The sequence below is a fragment of the Thalia democratica genome, chromosome 4, assembly GCF_965202585.1.
Source record: "Thalia democratica chromosome 4, ktThaDemo2.hap1.1, whole genome shotgun sequence".
NCBI lineage: Eukaryota > Metazoa > Chordata > Thaliacea > Salpida > Salpidae > Thalia > Thalia democratica.
The window spans coordinates 59,725,683-59,747,829 of record NC_139168.1 but is presented as its reverse complement, the minus strand read 5'-3'; the positions used below and the strand labels follow the sequence as shown (position 1 = coordinate 59,747,829).

Here is a 22,147-nt window from a genome sequence, read left to right as displayed (position 1 = left end):
TTGGCTAATAAAAAACCTGGAATTTAAAATTAGAAAAAAACTTGAAATTAAAAAAAAAAATCTTTAAAAAACCTAGAATTTTAAGCAATTTTTACAAGATAAGTAATAAAATTTTGATTTGACACAGAAATTTATCAGAAAGATATTTTTATTAAAAAACACTATTAAAGTAGCTTTAGAGTATCTTTTCGATGTTGTTTTAACACAGTTTTAAACCTTAAACTCAACTTTAAACTAAAAGTAGACCCAAAAACCTGTGCTTTCAAAAACCTGGAAAAAGTTCAGAAAACCTGGAAGAAATTTAATAAAAACCAGTGGCAATCCTAAAGAATAAATTTACATGCTCAATGGAATGTAAATTGATTACATAATCAAGCGATTCAAATTAAAATAATTTAGCTAAAAATTAAGTTTGAATCAAAAACAATTGTTATTTTTGAAAACATATTATTAGCAGATATTAACAAATAATATTACAGTCTGATTTAAAAAATACTGTATAACTATGGTTTTCCTAATGTTTTAAAAATTAAAACAATATGTGATTTCGTCAAAATTTTCTTAAGTTAAAAATGAAATCCTCCGAGTTGTAAAATCAAACACAAATATTTTTTTAAACACTTTTGATAGGCTAATTTTTTAATAAAAACTTTCATTTTTCAAATTGAGCATTTTTTGTAAAATAATTTTTTATTTTACCAATACATTTTCTACAAAAAACCTTATAAAACTATGTCATTGTTTTTGAAGTAGTTATTTAAAGTGTATGAACTAAAAATTTCTTGACATCAGAAATAAAACATATAAATATGAACTTTTAGCAAAATTTTAATAAAACCATGTTCAATAGGTTTTTATTATTATTTTAAAAATCTTTTTGAAGTGTTGCACATTGAATAGGAAATCAGTTAAAGCACGCAACTGATTTATACGGTTAAAAACTTAATATGATAATTTTTATTCCCAAATAAACTTATTATCAATTTTGCAGCTAAATGATATGAATTATATTTTAAGCAACAGTGCTTATATTGCTGAACATCAACAAGAAAAAACTATGCTGCCTCTCTAGCACTTAAAAATAAAAAAAATTTAGATAAGGAAGGTAAAAAAGAAATTTGTCTACTGTCAATAAAATATATTTTTAATCTATTATAATTTTGTTTAAGTTTTATATAAAATTTCAAGATTAATCTAACATTAAGTGCTTTATCCAGAGTTGCCACGCACTCAAGATAACTCACGCTAGTTTGAAATTCTTGAAAACTAATACTAGTTTTAACCTTTTTTGAAAAACTCTGACAAGGTTGGACATTTTTTCTGTAAATTTTTTTTTTACTTAAAATTTTTTTTAATATATAACTATTCAGTTGTTCAGTTGTTATTTGATTTTTCAAATATTAAAACTAGAATAAAATTATTTATTGCTCATAATATTTTTCTCTTTAAATTTGCTAAAACCTAGTCTAATTCAGGCTAGTTTGATGTAACCTAGACTAGTTTTTAGTCATTAAAACTGGATTATTTTTTAAATGGTAAAACCCTTTTAATTGTATTAAACTGCATAAAAACAACAAAAAAATTTATTTATCAAATGCTATAAAATGATAGATATATATAATAGTAAAAAATATAAACATAAATATAGAATTTTTATTGACAACTGTTTCATGAAATGAGAGTACTGGTTGATATTTAAATAAACAAACGTTCTTTTAAGTTACTTTCAGTAAAATGTATTTTGAACAACTTAATTTAAGTGCAACCCTACTTTAATTTTTATAGTGTCATGTGTATATTAAACAAGCTTATTTTTTATTTAACAAAAGTATTTTAAGCATGGTAGCCGTTTAACCTGCATTTGAAAATTTGTGCAAAGACAACGTGGAAAACCTGTTACTAAAATAAAAATTAACAAGAAAACCTTAAATTTTTACATATTTACATGTAAAGTAAAGCAATGCATTTAGATTATATTAAAAAAACAAGAAATTTAGTTAAAAGTTTTGTTTTTAATCACATTTGAATACCATTATAAAAAATTTTCAGGAATATGAATACATTTTTACCTTAAGTTTAAATAAAACAAACAAACTGTTATCTTTAAAGAGCTATAATAAAATCAAAAAACCTAAAGGAATGTTTTAAAAAACCTGTGTTTGTATTAATTATAGTCTTACATTGTTAGATTGTATCAAAGTGTATACAATTACATAGTTTTATATATTTTTTTAAAATTAAAAGTAGACACATTTTTGTTTTTTTATTTTTTCAAAAACATTTTAATTTTATTCAAAGACCATAAATAACTACTAATTACTTTAAAGTTGTATAAAAAAAAGTTTGTTTAAAAATTTTTGGATAAAAGTATGAAAAATTTAGTTAAAGGAGTAGGATATTTTTAGGTAAAGTAGGATAGTGATAAAGATATAGTTAGAGTTAGTAAGCTAGAATGAAAATTTAATGTAATTAATTTGCCTTAATTAATAAATATAAAGCAAAAAGTCTTAAATTTCTTACAAAAACTATAACAATTTTTTTTGATTATATTATAAATGTAATATTTAATTAAAATTTACTTCAGGATTAGGCCATAGAATTGTTGAAATTACTAAGAAAATTCCTGTGGAAAAAATTAAAAATATGTAACAAGTATAGAAAGAAATGCTTAAAATCAAATATCTATCATAAAACCTTAACTGTTTTACCAAACACCTTATATTATGCTTGTAATTTTTTGCATGTTATATTATAATTATTTTGGCAGTTTATGACTTAGTCATCTGTTAACTAGCAACTTTTATGAAATTTTAGAACTAGTACAAGAAAATAAATTGCTTTTAAAGTTTACAAATAAGATATTTAGTCATCTTTTTCTGTAAGACTTAGGTATGTCTGTTTTTTGTTTATATTTTAAACAAAATGAGTACAGATTTAATTTAATTGCAATTAGCAAATAGAATTTGCATTTTGTACATAATTAAAAAAAAATTGTTTTATAAATGTTTTTTAAAAGGTTGACTTATTTTTAGATTTAATTATATAAGGTTGCCATATATTCAGGCTATCTCAAGATAATTTATTTTTGAACGTTTTATCTTATTTAAAGTCAAACATGCCAACTCAGGCTAGTTTGACTTTATAAGAAAAACCCAGACTTACTAAGGCCAATTAGGTGTTTTTGTATAACTCTGGTTACTTTTTTTTTCTAGATTATGAAATAGTTAAAGTTAAAAATATTTTTTTATTAGTTGTTATCTTATAATAAACTGTATTGTTTTTCTGAACTTCTTCTTAGTGATTTTTCTGCCACACATTGAAAACTTTTTTTAAATTTTCTTAGTGATTTAAAATAAATTTTAAGTAGACACCATTTTAAAAATAATGCAAAATCATATAATCAAAAAAATTACACATTAAATCATGATAAAACTTTTGTACACGGTAGATAATTTAATTTGAATATATGTGATTTTGTTACTTGTAAAGATGCATCCATATGAAAGTTATAAGTTACTATAAGTAGTTCAAAAAAAACTTATTATGTGTGTATTTAAAAAAAATTTTAACATCAAAGGTTATTTTAAGTATCTTAAATATATTATATACATACCGGGTTAAAGATACCGACATACGCTTTACAAAGTGTAAAAGTTTTTTGAGGCTTTTGAATAAACTCAAGCTAGTTTTATTTTTGTCTTTGTATAAAGTTTAAATTTACAGAAAATATTGAATTATAAAATCTTTGTACTAACTCTTGAGTTTTTTTTAATACATAACAAAAAACTCTTTTTTTTTTCGTTGATAAGTTTATGGGAAACTAACAAGTAAAAAACAATTTTTTAATTGAAGTTTTTTATAGATTGAAAAACTTTTAAAAATCTTAAAGTTCTAGTTGTAAAAGGCAAAATACTTAAGCTGTAAAATATCAAAGTCATTAAATCTATTGAAAATTTCAAAGTATATTTATTTGTTAAGTCTGTTGCATCCTATGAAAATTCCTAAATTTTCAGTTTGTTTTATAATAAATATTATAACTTTATTCAAAAGATTTATAAATAAAGCTCGAGAAATAGCATCTTTATCAAATATTTTTCATCTTTCTTATTTGGACAATATAATATTTAAGGTTTTTAGGCAATTAAGTATATCTTATTTTAAAGTATTTATTTTCATCTAAGGTTGTTAATAGTATACATTTTAAAATGAGTGGAGTAACAAGAAAAATAATCAAAACTACTTTAGCTCCTGGAGCAATTGCTACTTACAGGTTAAAACTAGTTTTAAAATTATTAAATGTAAAATTGAATGGTTTTAGTCAATGAAAAAAATAACATAGGTGTTACAAAATTAAAAAATACTTTTAACTGTTTTTAACGTCGACCAAAGTTTACATTAATCACTTTATATAAACTAGCAACATTTTGTACTATTTAAGTTTTTTAATTTATGATAGCTTTTAAAGTTTAAAATTTAATATATATATATATATATATATGTTAAAATAAGTTTAATATTTTAAAACTCAAACTGATGTACTTGTACCTAAACTATATCATATTTCTTTTTACAGTCAAGCAGTCAAAGTTGACAAAACAATGTATATATCTGGACAGTTGGGACTAGACGCAAAAACCATGGAGTTTGCTGGAGATGATGTAAAAACTCAAGCTCATATGGTAAATTAGAATTCGTTATATTTATAGTTTTACCTAACTTTTATGAAAATTTTAAGTTTTATAACTAGTTTAATTTGATGAAATATATGTTTTGTAAGCATAGAAGTGCATATAGAATTTTTAACTCTTTCATTTACCTGTATAAGTCAAGTAAATAAGTTATTTTAACGTTCAGTTCAAAATAAACAGCTTTTGCATGCTTAGTTGCAGTTACTATGTAATTGCTAGCTAGCTATCATAATGTATTTCTCGTTTATAGTAAAAGTTATTTGTTTTGAACTATGTATAGTTTAGCAGCTTCAGTTTTTAAATGATAATTTAAAAAATATCAAAAGTAAATTAAAAATCTCTTCAAATATTTTTAAGAATTTAAAACCTTTATCAATACATTTTACAGACTCTTAAGATTACTTTTTAAGTCTTCTAAACCATTAATTTTTCGCTGAATCAATACATTAGAAAACTTGTCTATGTGCTATTTTAATATGATAGTATATCAATTTATTACTTTATAATAATGATAAAAAACAATTAAGGCTCTTACTAATATTGGGCACATATTGAAGGAAGCTGGCATGGAATACAACAATGGTGAGCTTTTGTTTTACTTGTAATACGTAAATGCTTACAGAAAAGTAATGAGTAATTTTTTATCTAATTATTTATATACTGTAGAAATTCAAAATGTAGTATTTATAAGTATTTTATCCTAATTAAAACCTCAAAGAAACTTATCAAATAGATACCCAACTAGGATTTTTAAATGAACGTTTCGAGTATAATTACATTTAATAAAATAAAACTGTTGTGATTAATGTTATAAATTTGAATAAAAATCTATTTTTCAAGTAAATAAGCAGTTGTAAAAAATATTTTTCTATGAGAATTAACTATTTGTGTTTAGTTTTTTTTTTCAAAAGAATGAGTAGATTTAAGTTTGTATAAGTTTTTAATCTGTTTATTTAGGTATTTTATATTTCACTCATCACTTATTTTGCGCCAGATATGCTTTAAATAGTTAAATTCTTTTGATATCTTTGGTTACGATAAAATCGTAGGTTTGTAATATCTTTGAAGCATTACTTTAATTACAACTCACCATGTGTTTCAAAAAGTTATTTGTTTTTTATTTAGGTTATTTAAGCTAGTTTTAACTAACATTTAATTTAAGCTTAAATCTGATTATTTTATATCAACTTCAGAAAATAATTTGAATTTTTGATGATAGTAAAATTATAATTTTTGTATTAAAAAGATTATAAAGCGTTAATATACAAAAAATCACACTAAACATATTTGAAATTAACTGGATAATTTATTTATTATTTCTAGTTGTGAAAACCACTGTGCTGCTTGCTGACATCAATGATTTCGCTGCAGTCAACGAAGTCTACAAAACTTGTTAGTTTCTTTAAATAATTTTATCTAGTTTAACATCTAAACGATTTGAAACATTGAAATGTGTATGCATTTAATTAAAAAGCTGATAGTTGAAATATTAAGTTTAATCCAAACAAAAATGACATTAAAAATTTAAGCTGATATGTTTTATGCAGTTTTTAAAGAGCCTTACCCAGCTCGCGCTGCCTATGCCGTGGCTGCGCTGCCAAAACTTGCCCGAGTTGAAATCGAAGCGATTGCTGTCGAAAGTCCCATAACTGATGCCTAGTAATTTTCAATAGTGGCTCATCATTCATTAGTTTGTCTTTTATTTATGCTTACTAAATTGTGTTAGGTTTGTCTTTGTGCATTTGAACCAATAAAAATCGAAATCATCTAAAGCAGTAATGCTGACTTTTATTTAAAGTATTAAAACTTACTAATTCTTTCTTATAGTTTCAAAAATAAAACTAACAATGCAGTAGTTTGATGTAAAATACATTTTAACCTACAATTTATATAATTTGTCATTTATCTTTCTTTATTCTATGCTCGGATTTTTTAATTGTTTGTCTTTTCAAAGCATTTGGAAAAGGAAGCCTGTTTAATAACCTGTAACATGGTCTCAAGCTTATTGGTTTTTATATAGTTTAAAATAGCTTTTACTATATAATATGTTTTGGTTTTAAGAAAACAAATAGATTCTATTTGAATAAGATTTATTTAAGCACTGAAGAGGTCTTTGACCGAAACTTAGTTTGTAAAATAAATTTTTGAAAGAATAAATATAAAGCTTTTATTATTGTAAAAGCGTGACTAATACTTCATATCTTGGTTTCTCCGCTAAAGTTAAAAAATATGAAGTAACAAACCACTATGCCTACAATTCACATAGATAATTTAATTAGTGTTTTAAAAGCACATTCGTTATTTTACAACTACTTGTACACTTAACGTAGTACAAAAAGTCTAGTTTCCTGTATGAGAAATAAATCATATTAGGTTTAAGTTTAATTTGATGCATACAAAACGACATTTTAACTTTAAATTTATTTTTAACTCCACCAAGTTGCTGATTCTTACGAATCAAACAATATTAAATTAACTGTAGTTATACAGTTAATATTTTATTAAACAACACTAATCTTTCTGTAATAAAAAGTATCACGATTTGCGAGTATCACGTTTTATGAGTATGTTAAGAGTTTTTTTAATATTAAGAATTAAATTTTTTTCACTTGACAAATTAAAAATAATAGTTCAATTTTTATCAATCGTTTAATATGATATTAACGCATAAAATAGTCCTCTAATTTAAACCCAAGCTAAGGAATTCGTGCAAATCATGAATACTGATAAAGTTAATAAAGTCGCTTTTACTTTTCTAAATGTGCTATGACACTTACAGTTTTAGATTAAAAAAACACAATCAAGAACTCTTTATGTGTTTAAGATATGAAATATACTTTATTTGAAATAGTACATACATTCACAAGAGGTTTATGATAAAAAATTTAAATCTTGTTGACGATGGATATTTTCTTTGCTGTCTTTAATATTATAGACGTTATAAGAAGTATTATTGTCGGCATGGAAAAAACTGCTCCCATAACTGCCACTGTTTCTTTTTCAATTGTTTCTACTACGTTGTCAGGTTCTTGGTCTTAAAAATATTTGGTGGTGTTGTTTTGATATTTAAGATTCTTAAATTTACATTGTTATTAATCTTAAAGTTTTTTAATTTAAGCTATTTATTAAACTCTGGTTTAATGCTAAAAGCAAGCATTCTTTTTAGTAGCATCCTTGATACTAAACAAAAAACTTGTTATTAAAGTTGTAAATGAATGTTAGAAGTCGGCAAACTGCGGCCTTTTTCTACTCCTTAAGTTTGATTTTAGATCAAAAACGACATATAAAAGGCAAACAAGTTTAATTTAATGGTCAAATTTACCGGCTAAAGATTTTAACAAAAATATTTCATCAGGATGATTCATGTAAAGCATCAATTTTATTGGAGTAAAAAATAAAAACATAAATATGTATCAGCTTCAACTCTTTTGAAATAAATGCTGAAAGTTTTGATTTATTCTAATTTTTAACAACACTAATTGAAGAGATTCGTTTTGATTTTCGTTTATACTATCTTATATACTAAAAAAATTAAAATGTTTACCTTTGTTTACAACTTTCAGTGGTTTTGACGAGTAAGTTGCAAGTTTATTGCCATCCACTGACCTTTTTGACCTCTTTGAACTTATGCAAACCTTTAAAGCGTTAATAAGTTATGAATGAACTTGTTTTAATGGTTCCTTAGATAAACTTAGATTTATATTGTATTGAAATACATTAATATATCACTAGTTGAGATCTTATTATTTGTTTTCTTAAAACCAAAACATATAATACACTAATATAATAAAAATCATGCAATTTGAAACTTTTCAATATAATATCTTGATTAGAGTTGCCTTAACTTAAGCTTTTGTAAAGACTATGTGATCTTAAATTTAGATCGTCATGTAACAGATTTGACTAAGTGCAAAATAGTTTGGAACCGCTAGGTCTCAAGAATCCTAATTTTAGACCATTAGAAAAAAATATTGTTGAAAACAAATTAAATTTAGCTACAAAATTAGGGTCGAATAGATAAAAATGATTACCTTAAAAGTATAAAAAATTAAATACAAGTAAACCAAACATTATGCTTTGGAAAAATTTTGTTGTTTTTTATATATTTCTGAAATGCTCCTTGAAATGTTATTTAAAAAATTGTGTTACAAAGTCGCTTAACAATTTTTAAAAAAACCTCTCTTCGCGCATTAAAGTTTATTTCCCGGACAAGACGTTGAAAGGTATCCAAGTGGTGTGCGACTCGATAACCGAAAGGTTTTTTCGTGCACCAGGTCTTAGAATTAAACATTTTGAGCGCTTTTATTTGTCGAAACCTCTTGCATAAAAATATGACATTTCTAATTTACATTTAGAACTAGTTTACACAGCTAGAAAGCGAATTTTAGCTTGTTTGTTTTAATAGATAAAAATAATAAACTGTAAAAACTTGTTCATTTAAAAAACTTAGCCGGAAATTAAAGTACCAATAGATATGGGTGGGTGTCAGAACGCACAGCGACAAAATGACACGGTGCGTCACTTCGACACGGAGGGTCACTTTGGCACGGCGACAAAATGACACGGTGCGTCACTTTGGCACAGCGACAAAATGACACGGTGCGTCACCTTGGAACGGTGCGTCACTTTGGCACGGAGGGTTACTTTGGCACGGAGACAAAATGACACGGTGCGTCAGAATAGCATCGCGACAAAATGACACGGTGCGTCACTTTGGCACAGCGACAAAACGACACGGTGCGTCACTTTGGCACGGAGGGTCATTTTGGCACAGCGACAAAATGACATCGTGCGTCACTTAGGCACGGTGCGTCATTTTGGCATAGCGACAAAATGACACGGTGCTTCACCTTGGCACGGTGCGTCACTTTGGCACAGAGGGTCACTTTAGCACGGCGACAAAATGACACGGTGCGTCACTTTGGCACAGAGGGTCCCTTTGGCACGGCGACAAAATGACACGGTGCGTCACTTTGGCACAGAGGGTAACTTTGGCACAGCGACAAAACGACACGGTGCGTCACTTTGGCACCGAGGGTCACTTTGGCACGGCGACAAAATGACACGGTGCGTCACTTTGACACAGAGGGTCACTTTGGCACGGCGACAAAATGACACGGTGCGTCACTTTGGCACAGAGGGTCCCTTTGGCACGGCGACAAAATGACACGGTGCGTCACTTTGGCACAGAGGGTCACTTTGGCACAGCGACAAAACGACACGGTGCGTCACTTGGGAGCGGGTCAGAATGACACAGCGACAAAATGACACGGTCGTCAAATAGACACGGTGCGTCACTTTGGCACAGCGACAAAATGACACGATGCGTCACCTTGGCACGGTGCGTCAGTTTGGCACGGAAGGTCACTTTGACACGGCGACAAAATGACACAGTGCGTCACTTTGGCACAGCGACAAAATTAAAATATATTATAATAAAAAAAAAAATTAATTTAAGACTTAGTTTAATAAGTATATTGAATTTTTTTTTTTTAATAATATATATTTGCATTAAAGCCATGATAAATTTAAACTTTTTTGGAAACAAGAAATTGAAAGTAATAAAAAATTCTTAATAATAAACCTATTTTCGGAATAAGTAAGTTGAAAAAAATGAAAATATTATTATACTTTTAAAAAAAAGCTAAAATAAGTAATAAATTTTTAAAAAATGGGGCCACTCAAAAATTCAAACTGATGGTTTTTTTTTTTAATGAAAGGCAAAATAATGTTCTTTAGAATAAAAAGAGTTCCAAGTTAGCTTTAAAAATAAGGAAAATAGTCGGATCTAGAGTTTATTTTTTTTTAAGTTACAAAAAAAGCTATTTGAGCCAAAGTAACCCTTGTCAAAATTGTTATCTTGATAGGATACGTATGATGATTTTAAAAAGTGTGAAATATAACTTTTTAGTTAATCTATTATATATTAATGGTGTCACAACAAAAGTTGTATATAAGTTATTTAAACAAAAACCTTAAAGTTTTTTTTTGTCAAAGTTACTGCCTGTATAGCAAAAAAAAATTGAATAATATTGATGACCAAAATAATAACATGTTTCAATTTCAAAACATTCAATACAACACATTAGTTCAAAACTGCTTTCTAATAAGAATATATATTTTTTTTGTAGAAATTATATTTAAAATAAGTACAAAACATAACTCTAAGTAAAATAAAAAAATCTACACAATGATTTATTTAATTTTACTGCCATTAAAGTTAAGAATGATCCACTTAACCTCAGATTTTAGCAATAAAATAAAAATCAAACCAATTTAATTCTGCTTATATCTAGTCAATGAGACTACCTAATATTAGCCTTAGTAAAAAAAATACAATCATTCTTAATCATGAGTTTAGTTTAAGAAATAGATCAAAAAATAACTTGACATTTATATGATGATTAGTTGAATTAAAAAAAAGATTGAAATTCTTGACAGTAGTTCGGTTTTTTTTTAGTTTCTATGCATTTTCTTTCATATTTCACAACAAGAAGAAGATAAGGACTAAAGACCTTAAGGAATATTTACTCTTGAGAACAACATTTATTTCTTAAATTGTATTAACTAGTTGTCTACTTTATAGGGCACAATGTATATAAATTAGTCTTAAAGTACTTGTGTCCAGATACTATTTTAGTTTAAATCAGTAGTATTCACAGTGTGTACATTAGTAAGCATAGAAATTAATATATGCACACAAAATTTAGTAAAATAGGAGTTATTTTTCAAATGACTTTTGTTTTGCCTTTAACAATTAGAAAAGTTCTTATAGTAAAAAATTATAGTTCTTAACAAACGTTTTTATATATTACAGGGTTGCCACTTTACCTGGAAACCTGGAAAAACCTGGAATTTGACAATTTAGACTAAAATAACTTGAAAAACCTGGAATTTGAGAAATTTTGAAAAAAAACCTGGAATTTTAATAATTTTAACATTTTCAGTTTTATAATTTTGATTTGACACAAAAAATCTATCATATAATTAAGATTTTTTGTCATCATCAAAAATTTTTTATATAAAAAAACACATTATAATAACTTTACAGTATCTTTTCAATATTTTTATACTATTTAACAAATTTTCTTAAATTGAAATTAACTTAAAACTAAAAATAGACCCAAAAATGTGTACTTTTAAAAACCTGGAAGAAATTTGGAAAACCTAGAAAAAATTTTTTTTAAATGAGTGGCAACCCTGATATTAAGACAATCTATAATTATTTGTTATAACTAAAAAGGATTGCTCAATTTACTATATTAAGACACTCAAATTATAAAAAATAGTGTTTTCAAATAATTTATTAATTCTTTAAATTTAGTATCCACAGAATTTTTTTTCGAGTAATATCTATGCACAGCTTCTTTAAAGGTTAAAGAACACTGGTTTAAACAAGAACTTGTAGAAACTGGTGTAAACAAGAAATCTAAGGATTAAAAAGTGTTCCATTCAGCTTAGCGTGTTGTGTTATGAAAATGTAAATAATTATAAGTATTTAGTAATTTAATTGTACTTAAATGTAAACACATCTTTCTTTTTTAATTGTTTCCAGTTGTATTTTAAAATATAACAGTTTATCAACCTTAATTTATTCATTATAGAAGTTTATATACACATAATCAGAATCATCATGTTTAAAACTTTCAAAACAATCAAATAAAACAAAACAAAAAAATCTCATTATTCTCATTTCCAATTGCTTCGATTCTAATTTTGTAATATTATTTAGTTTATTTCCCTACTCATCCCCACTAACAGAATATTAAATTAATTTTATTAATTTTGTACAAATGCTTTTGTAAGTCTTGAGTTATCAATCAAATAAGTTTATATTTATTAATGTTTTTTTAAAAATTTAACTGTGTTTGGTGTTTGTTTATGTTTTTTTTTTGTTGAATATAAATATTTTTATTTTTATTTTTCTTATTGTGTGTCCTGTTTAAGTGGCTCAGCTTTTGATGCCTGAGTTCAACATTGCACAATAAACAATATAATAAGAATAATAAAACATATGAAAATCACAATATATAATTATTCTCACATCTACAGTTTTGATTTTTGAAACAGAGTTGTTTTTTACAATTAATTGACACTTATTTTCTAAAACCTTAGATAATTTTTTGAGGCTTTTTTTTTTTGTAAGTTTTATGAAAGTAAAAAAGTTTATTTCATGGGCGTGTATAGTAGACTTTTTTTATTGGGGTTGCACAATTTTTTCTTCAGTATTAAAGTATTTTGTTAAATAAAACACTTTAAAGAACATCTTAGTTTTCTACTTTGTAATTTTCTAAAATATTCAAGTACATATAAATGTTTAAATTTTAAAATTATTTAAATACTATTAAAACAGAAATCTTAATATTTAATTCAGTTCTTCAACTTTTTATGAAAAAATATATTGGCCTAATTCCTGTTTTTATTGACAATTTGAAAATATTGCCTTACATTGTTAAGGGCATAGGGGGGGGGGGGGGGGAGCGGGTAAACACCCTTTTTTGGTTTTTGATCTTATTTTATATAGTTTTTACTAAGCTACAAAATGCTTTTTACAGATTTAAAAAATTCAAAATAATTTTTGAGATATAGCCGGTCAAAGTCGGAGGCAACAATAGATTCCTTATGGGAGGCTCAAACTAAAACGGCAAAAATAGACTATTACACTAAAAATATATCTTCTCCTACGTTTTTTGAGATAACTACCTCAAATTTTTAGGAAATGTTCCTTGATATGTTTAGAAAATCCTGTCGGAAAAAAAAATAAAAAAATTAAAAGATAAATATTTTATATAAAAAATAAACAAAAAAAACAGTTTTTTTTAAGTTTTTTGTTATAAAATATTTTGTTATAGTTTTATTTTTTAATTTTTTTATAATTCCTTCCGACAGAATTTTCTAAATATATCAAGTAATATTTCCTGAAAATTTAAGGTAGTTATCTCAAAAAATGTAGGAGAAGATAGATTTTTAGTGATTTCTAGTTATTTGCCGTTTTAGTTTGCGCCTTCAATAAGGATCCTATTGTTGCCTCCGACTTTGACCAGCTATATCTCAAAAATTATTTTGAATTTTAAATTTTTTAAAAAGCATTATGTAGCTTAGTAAAGACTATATAAAATAAGATCAAAAACCAAAAAAGGGTGTTTACCCCCCTATGCCCTTAAGCTAACATGAGTAGCCAAGTATTTTATATATAATAAACTAAAAACGAATTACAAATAAAAGTTAGTAATCAACTTGTCTTAATCATCAAGGTTGCCACAAAGCCTGGAATTCTTAAAAAACCTGGAATTTAACAATTTTGGCTAATAAAAAACCTGGAATTTTAAAATTAGAAAAAAACTTGAAATTAAAAAAAAAAATCTTTAAAAAACCTAGAATTTTAAGCAATTTTTACAAGATAAGTAGTAAAATTTTGATTTGACACAGAAATTTATCAGAAAGATATTTTTATTAAAAAACACTGTTAAAGTAGCTTTAGAGTATCTTTTCGATGTTGTTTTAACACAGTTTTAAACCTTAAACTCAACTTTAAACTAAAAGTAGACCCAAAAACCTGTGCTTTCAAAAACCTGGAAAAAGTTCAGAAAACCTGGAAGAAATTTAACAAAAACCAGTGGCAATCCTAAAGAATAAATTTACATGCTCAATGGAATGTAAATTGATTACATAATCAAGCAGTTCGAATTAAAATAATTTAGCTAAAAATTAAGTTTGAATCAAAAACAATTGTTATTTTTGAAAACATATTATTAGCAGATATTAACAAATAATATTACAGTCTGATTTAAAAAATACTGTATAACTATGGTTATCTTAATGTTTAAAAAATTAAAACAATATGTGATTTCGTCAAAATTGTCTTAAGTTAAAAATGAAATCCTTCGAGTTGTAAAATCAAACACAAATATTTTTTAAACTTTTTTGATAGGCTAATTTTTTTATAAAAACTTTCATTTTTCAAATTGTGCATTTTTTGTAAAATAATTTTTTATTTTACCAATACATTTTCTACAAAAAACCTTATAAAACTATGTCATTGTTTTTGAAGTAGTTATTTAAAGTGTATGAACTAAAATTTTCTTGACATCAGAAATAAAACATAAAAATATGAACTTTTAGCAAAATTTTAATAAAACCATGTTCAATAGGTTTTTATTATTATTTTAAAAATGTTTTTGAAGTTTTGCACATTGAATAGGAAATCAGTTAAAGCACGCAACTGATTTATACGGTTAAAAACTTAATATGATAATGTTTATTCCCAAATAAACTTATTATCAATTTTGCAGCTAAATGATATGAATTATATTTTAAGCAACAGTGCTTATTTTGCTGAACATCAACAAGAAAAAACTTTGCTGCCTCTCTAGTACTAAAAAATAAAAAAATTTAGATAAGGAAGGTAAAAAAGAAATTCGTCTACTGTCAATAAAATATATTTTTAATCTATTATAATTTTGTTTAAGTTTTATATAAAATTTCAAGATTAATCTAACATTAAGTGCTTTATCCAGAGTTGCCACGCACTCAAGATAACTCACGCTAGTTTGAAATTCTTGAAAACTAATACTAGTTTTAACCTTTTTTGAAAAACTCTGACAAGGTTGGACATTTTTTCTGTAAAATTTTTTTTTACTTAAAACTTTTTTTAATGTATAACTATTCAGTTGTTCAGTTGTTATTTGATTTTTCAAATATTAAAACTAGAATAAAATTATTTATTGCTCATAATATTTTTCTCTTTAAATTTGCTAAAACTTAGTCTAATTCAGGCTAGTTTGATGTAACCTAGACTAGTTTTTAGTCATCAAAACTGGATTATTTTTTAAATGGTAAAACCCTTTTAATTGTATTAAACTGCATAAAAACAACAAAAAAATTTATTTTTCAAATGCTATAAAATGATAGATATATATAATAGTAAAAAATATAAACATAAATATAGAATTTTTATTGACAACTGTTTCATGAAATGAGAGTACTGGTTGATATTTAAATAAACAAACGTTCTTTTTTGTTACTTTCAGTAAAATGTATTTTGAACAACTTAATTTAAGTGCAACCCTACTTTAATTTTTATAGTGTCATGTGTATATTAAACAAGCTTATTTTTTATTTAACAAAAGTATTTTAAGCATGGTAGCCGTACCTGCATTTGAAAATTTGTGCAAAGACAACGTGGAAAACCTGTTACTAAAATAAAAATTAACAAGAAAACCTTAAATTTTTTACATATTTACATGTAAAGTAAAGCAATGCATTTAGATTATATTAAAAAAACAAGAAATTTAGTTAAAAGTTTTGTTTTTAATCACATTTGAAGTACCATTATAAAAATTTTTCAGGAATATGAATACATTTTTATCTTAAGTTTAAATAAAACAAACAAACTGTTATCTTTAAAGAGCTATAATAAAATCAAAAAACCTAAAAGAATGTTTTAAAAAACCTGTGTTTGTATTAATTATAGTCTTACATTGTTAGATTGTATCAAAGTGTATACAATTACATAGTTTTATATATTTTTTTAAAATTAAAAGTAGACACATTTTTGTTTTTTTATTTTTTCAAAAACATTTTAATTTTATTCAAAGACCATAACTAACTACTAATTACTTTAAAGTTGTATAAAAAAAAGTTTGTTTAAAAATTTTTGGATAAAATTATGAAAAATTTAGTTAAAGGAGTAGGATATTTTTAGGTAAAGTAGGATAGTGATAAAGATATAGTTAGAGTTAGTAAGCTAGAATAAAAATTTAATGTAATTAATTTGCCTTAATTAATAAATATAAAGCAAAAAGTCTTAAATTTCTTACAAAAACTATAACAATTTTTTTTGATTATATTATAAATGTAATATTTAATTAAAATTTACTTCAGGATTAGGCCATAGAATTGTTGAAATTACTAAGAAAATTCCTGTGGAAAAAATTAAAAATATGTAACAAGTATAGAAAGAAATGCTTAAAATCAAATATCTATCATAAAACCTTAACTGTTTTACCAAACACCTTATATTATGCTTGTAATTTTTTGCATGTTATATTATAATTATTTTGGCAGTTTATGACTTAGTCATCTGTTAACTAGCAACTTTTATGAAATTTTAGAATTAGTACAAGAAAATAAATTGCTTTTAAAGTTTACAAATAAGATATTTAGTCATCTTTTTCTGTAAGACTTAGGTATGTCTGTTTTTTGTTTATATTTTAAACAAAATGAGTACAGATTTAATTTAATTGGTATTAGCAAATAGAATTTGCATTTTGTACATAATTAAAAAAAAATTATTTTATAAATGTTTTTAATAAGGTTGACTTATTTTTAGATTTAATTATATAAGGTTGCCATACATTCAGGCTATCTCAAGATAATTTATTTTTGAACGTTTTATTTTATTTAAAGTCAAACATGCCAACTCAGGCTAGTTTGACTTTATAAGAAAAACCCAGACTTACTAAGGCCAATTAGGTGTTTTTGTATAACTCTTGTTACTTTTTTTTTCTAGATTATGAAATAGTTAAAGTTAAAAATATTTTTTTATTAGTTGTTATCTTATAATAAACTGTATTGTTTTTCTGAACTTCTTCTTATTGATTTTTCTGCCACACATTGAATACTTTTTTTAAATTTTCTTAGTGATTTAAAATAAATTTTAAGTATACACCATTTTAAAAATAATGCAAAATCATATAATCAAAAAAATTACACATTAAATCATGATAAAACTTTTGTACACGGTAGATAATTTAATTTGAATATATATGATTTTGTTACTTGTAAAGATGCATCCATATGAAAGTTATAAGTTACTATAAGTAGTTCAAAAAAAACTTATTATGTGTGTATTTAAAAAAAATTTTAATATCAAAGGTTATTTTAAGTATCTTAAATATATTATATACATACCAGGTTAAAGATACCGACATACGCTTTACAAAGTGTAAAAGTTTTTTGAGGCTTTTGAATAAACTCAAGCTAGTTTTATTTTTGTCTTTGTATAAAGTTTAAATTTACAGAAAATATTGAATTATAAAATCTTTGTACTAACTCTTGAGTTTTTTTTAATACATAACAAAAAACTCTTTTTTTTTCGTTTATAAGTTTATGGGAAACTAATAAGTAAAAAACAATTTTTTAATTGAAGTTTTTTATAGATTAAAAAACTTTTAAAAATCTTAAAGTTCTAGTTGTAAAAGGCAAAATACTTAAGCTGTAAAATATCAAAGTCATTAAATCTATTGAAAATTTCAAAGTATATTTATTTGTTAAGTCTGTTGCATCCTATGAAAATTCCTAAAATTTTCAGTTTGTTTTATAATAAATTTTATAACTTTATTCAAAAGATTTATAAATAAAGCTCGTGAAATAGCATCTTTATCAAATATTTTTAATCTTTCTTATTTGGACAATATAATATTTAAGGTTTTTAGGCAATTAAGTATATCTTATTTTAAAGTATTTATTTTCATCTAAGGTTGTTAATAGTAAACATTTTAAAATGAGTGGAGTAACAAGAAAAATAATCAAAACTACTTTAGCTCCTGGAGCAATTGCTACTTACAGGTTAAAACTAGTTTTAAAATTATTAAATGTAAAATTGAATGGTTTTAGTCAATGAAAAAAATAACATAGGTGTTACAAAATTAAAAAATACTTTTAACTGTTTTTAACGTCGACCAAAGTTTACATTAATCACTTTATATAAACTAGCAACATTTTGTACTATTTAAGTTTTTTAATTTATGTTAGCTTTTAAAGTTTAAAATTTAATATATATATGTTAAAATAAGTTTAATATTTTAAAACTCAAACTGATGTACTTGTACCTAAACTATATCATATTTCTTTTTACAGTCAAGCAGTCAAAGTTGACAAAACAATGTATATATCTGGACAGTTGGGACTAGACGCAAAAACCATGGAGTTTGCTGGAGATGATGTAAAAACTCAAGCTCATATGGTAAATTAGAATTCGTTATATTTATAGTTTTACCTAACTTTTATGAAAATTTTAAGTTTTATAACTAGTTTAATTTGATGAAATATATGTTTTGTAAGCATAGAAGTGCATATAAAATTTTTAACTCTTTCATTTACCTGTATAAGTCAAGTAAATAAGTTATTTTAACGTTCAGTTCAAAATAAACAGCTTTTTCATGCTTAGTTGCAGTTACTATGTAATTGCTAGCTAGCTATCATAATGTATTTCTCGTTTATAGTAAAAGTTATTTGTTTTGAACTATGTATAGTTTAGCAGCTTCAGTTTTTAAATGATCATTTAAAAAATATCAAAAGTAAATTAAAAATCTCTTCAAATATTTTTAAGAATTTAAAACCTTTATCAATACATTTTACAGACTCTTAAGATTACTTTTTAAGTCTTCTAAACCATTAATTTTTCGCTGAATCAATACATTAGAAAACTTGTCTATGTGCTATTTTAATATGATAGTATATCAATTTATTACTTTATAATAATGATAAAAAACAATTAAGGCTCTTACTAATATTGGGCACATATTGAAGGAAGCTGGCATGGAATACAACAATGGTGAGCTTTTGTTTTACTTGTAATACGTAAATGCTTACAGAAAAGTAATGAGTAATTTTTTATCTAATTAATTACATACTGTAGAAATTTAAAATGTAGTATTTATAAGTATTTTATCCTAATTAAAACCTCAAAGAAACTTATCAAATAAATACCCAACTAGGATTTTTAAATGAACGTTTCAAGTATAATTACATTTAATAAAATAAAACTGTTGTGATTAATGTTATAAATTTTAATAAAAATCTATTTTTCAAGTAAATAAGCAGTTGTAAAAAATATTTTTCTATGAGAATTAACTATTTGTGTTTAGTTTTTTTTTTCAAACAAATGAGTAGATTTAAGTTTGTATAAGTTTTTAATCTGTTTATTTAGGTATTTTTTATTTCACTAATCACTTATTTTGCGCCAGATATGCTTTAAATAGTTAAATTCTTTTGATATCTTTGGTTACGATAAAATCGTAGGTTTGTAATATCTTTGAAGCATTACTTTAATTACAACTCACCATGTGTTTCAAAAAGTTATTTGTTTTTTATTTAGGTTATTTAAGCTAGTTTGAACTAACATTTAATTTAAGATTAAATCTGATTATTTTATATCAACTTCAGAAAATAATTTGAATTTTTGATGATAGTAAAATTATAATTTTTGTATTAAAAAGATTATAAAGCGTTAATATACAAAAAATCACACTAAACATATTTGAAATTAACTGGATAATTTATTTATTATTTCTAGTTGTGAAAACCACTGTGCTGCTTGCTGACATCAATGATTTTGCTGCAGTCAACGAAGTCTACAAAACTTGTTAGTTTCTTTAAATAATTTTATCTAGTTCAACATCTAAACGATTTGAAACATTGAAATGTGTATGCATTTAATTAAAAAGCTGATAGTTGAAATATTAAGTTGAATCCAAACAAAAATAACATTAAAAATTTAAGCTGATATGTTTTATGCAGTTTTTAAAGAGCCTTACCCAGCCCGCGCTGCCTATGCCGTTGCTGCGCTGCCGAAACTTGCCCGAGTTGAAATCGAAGCGATTGCTGTCGAAAGCCCCATAACTGATGCCTAGTAATTTTCAATAGTGGCTCATCATTCATTAGTTTGTCTTTTGTTTATGCTTACTAAATTGTGTTAGGTTTGTCTTTGTGCATTTGAACCAATAAAAATCGAAATCATCTAAATCAGTAATGCTGACTTTTATTTAAAGTATTAAAACTTACAAATTCTTTCTTATAGTTTCTAAAATAAAACTAACAATGCAGTAGTTTAATGTAAAATACATTTTAACCTACAATTTATATAATTTGTCATTTATCTTTCTTTATTCTATGCTCGGATTTTTAAATTGTTTGTCTTTTCAAAGCATTTGGAAAAGGAAGCCTGTTTAATAACCTGTAGCATGGTCTCAAGCTTATTGGTTTTTATATAGTTTAAAATAGATTTTACTATTGTAAAAGCGTGACTAATACTGCATATCTTGGTTTCTCAGCTAAAGTTAAAAACTTTGAAGTAACAAACCACTAGGCCTACAATTCACATAGATAATTTAATTATTGTTTTGAAAGCACATTCGTTATTTTACAACTACTTGTACACTCAACGTAGTACAAAAAGTCTAGTTTCCTGTATGAGAAATAAATCATATTAGGTTTAAGTTTAATTTGATGCATACAAAAAGACATTTTAACTTTAAATTTTTTTTAACTTCACCAAGTCGCTGATTCTTACGAATCAAACAATATTAAATTAACTGTAGTTATATAAGATATATTTTGTTAAACTATACTAATCTTTCTGTAATAAAAAGTATCACGATTTGCGAATATCACGTTTTATTAGTATTTAACGAGTGTCTTTTTTAATATTAACAATTAAGTTTTATTCACTTGACAAATTATAAATAATAGTTCAATTTTTATCAATCGTTTAATATGATATTAACGCATAAAATAGTCCTCTAATTTAAACCCAAGCTAAGGAATTCGTGCAAATCATGAATACTGATAAAGTTAATAAAGTCGCTTTTACTTTTCTAAATGTGCTATGACACTTACGGTTTTAGATTAAGAAAAAACATAATCAAAAACTCTTGGTAAGTTTAAGATATGAAATATACTTTATTTGAAATTGTATATACATTCACAAAAAGTTTATGATAAAAAATTTAAATGTTGTTGACGATGGATGTTTTCTTTGCTGTCTTTAATATTATAGACGTTATAAGAAGTGTTATTGTCGGCATGGAAAAAACTGCTCCCATAACTGCCACTGTTTCTTTTTCAATTGTTTCTACTACGTTATCAGGTTCTTGGTCTTAAAAATATTTGGTGGTGTTGTTTTGATATTTAAGATTCATAAATTTACATTGTTATTAATCTTAAAGTTTTTAATTTTAAGCTGTTTATTAAACTCTGGTTTAATGCTATAAGCAAGCATTCTTTTTTAGTAGCATCCTTTATATTAAATAAAAAACTTGTTATTAAAGTTGTAAATGAATGTTAGAAGTCGGCAAACTGCGGCCTTTTTTCTACTCCTTAAGTTTAATTTTAGATCAAAAACGACATATAAAAGGCAAACAAGTTTAAGATATTAAAAAATATTTATTCTTAATTGTAACCTTAATTAAATAGTGAGTTGATAGTAGTGCTTATTTAAGAGGATTTCAATAAAGATCGGCGTCTTAAGAATTATTATTATTATTTAAATCTTAATTTAAAAATTAAGGTTGCCTGCAATGAATGTTTTTAAAATTCCTGCACGTGAAACTTTCTAAGTAAATTTTGTTGGTCAAATTTACCGGCTAAAAATTTTAACAAAAATTTTTCATCAGGATGATCCATGTAAAGCATCAATTTTATTGGAGTAAAAAATAAAATCATAAATATGTTTCAGC

The 22,147-nt window shown here is 24.8% G+C and overlaps 2 protein-coding genes across 3 annotated transcripts; both read left to right on the top strand.

Annotated features, from left to right (window-relative positions):
* The first annotated feature begins 4,183 nt into the window (after nt 1–4,183).
* On the top strand, nt 4,184–12,495 carry LOC145834506 (2-iminobutanoate/2-iminopropanoate deaminase-like). 2 transcript variants are annotated; one of them, XM_082941952.1, is made up of 6 exons: nt 4,184–4,270; nt 4,574–4,679; nt 5,216–5,270; nt 6,012–6,080; nt 6,236–6,378; nt 12,063–12,495. In XM_082941952.1, exons 1-5 carry the CDS (start codon nt 4,206–4,208, stop codon nt 6,346–6,348), a joined length of 408 nt encoding a protein of 135 aa, XP_082798078.1. In that variant the 5' UTR covers nt 4,184–4,205; the 3' UTR covers nt 6,349–6,378; nt 12,063–12,495. The 2 variants fall into 2 exon arrangements, with proteins under 2 accessions (XP_082798078.1, XP_082798077.1); XM_082941951.1 differs by lacking the exon at nt 12,063–12,495 and having other exon boundaries at nt 6,236–6,454.
* A 5,675-nt stretch (nt 12,496–18,170) lies between these two features.
* LOC145834488 (2-iminobutanoate/2-iminopropanoate deaminase-like) lies at nt 18,171–20,935 on the top strand. Its single transcript, XM_082941926.1, has 5 exons — nt 18,171–18,257; nt 18,549–18,654; nt 19,191–19,245; nt 19,987–20,055; nt 20,211–20,935. Exons 1-5 carry the CDS (start codon nt 18,193–18,195, stop codon nt 20,321–20,323), a joined length of 408 nt encoding a protein of 135 aa, XP_082798052.1. The 5' UTR covers nt 18,171–18,192; the 3' UTR covers nt 20,324–20,935.
* Nucleotides 20,936–22,147: the final 1,212 nt, after the last annotated feature.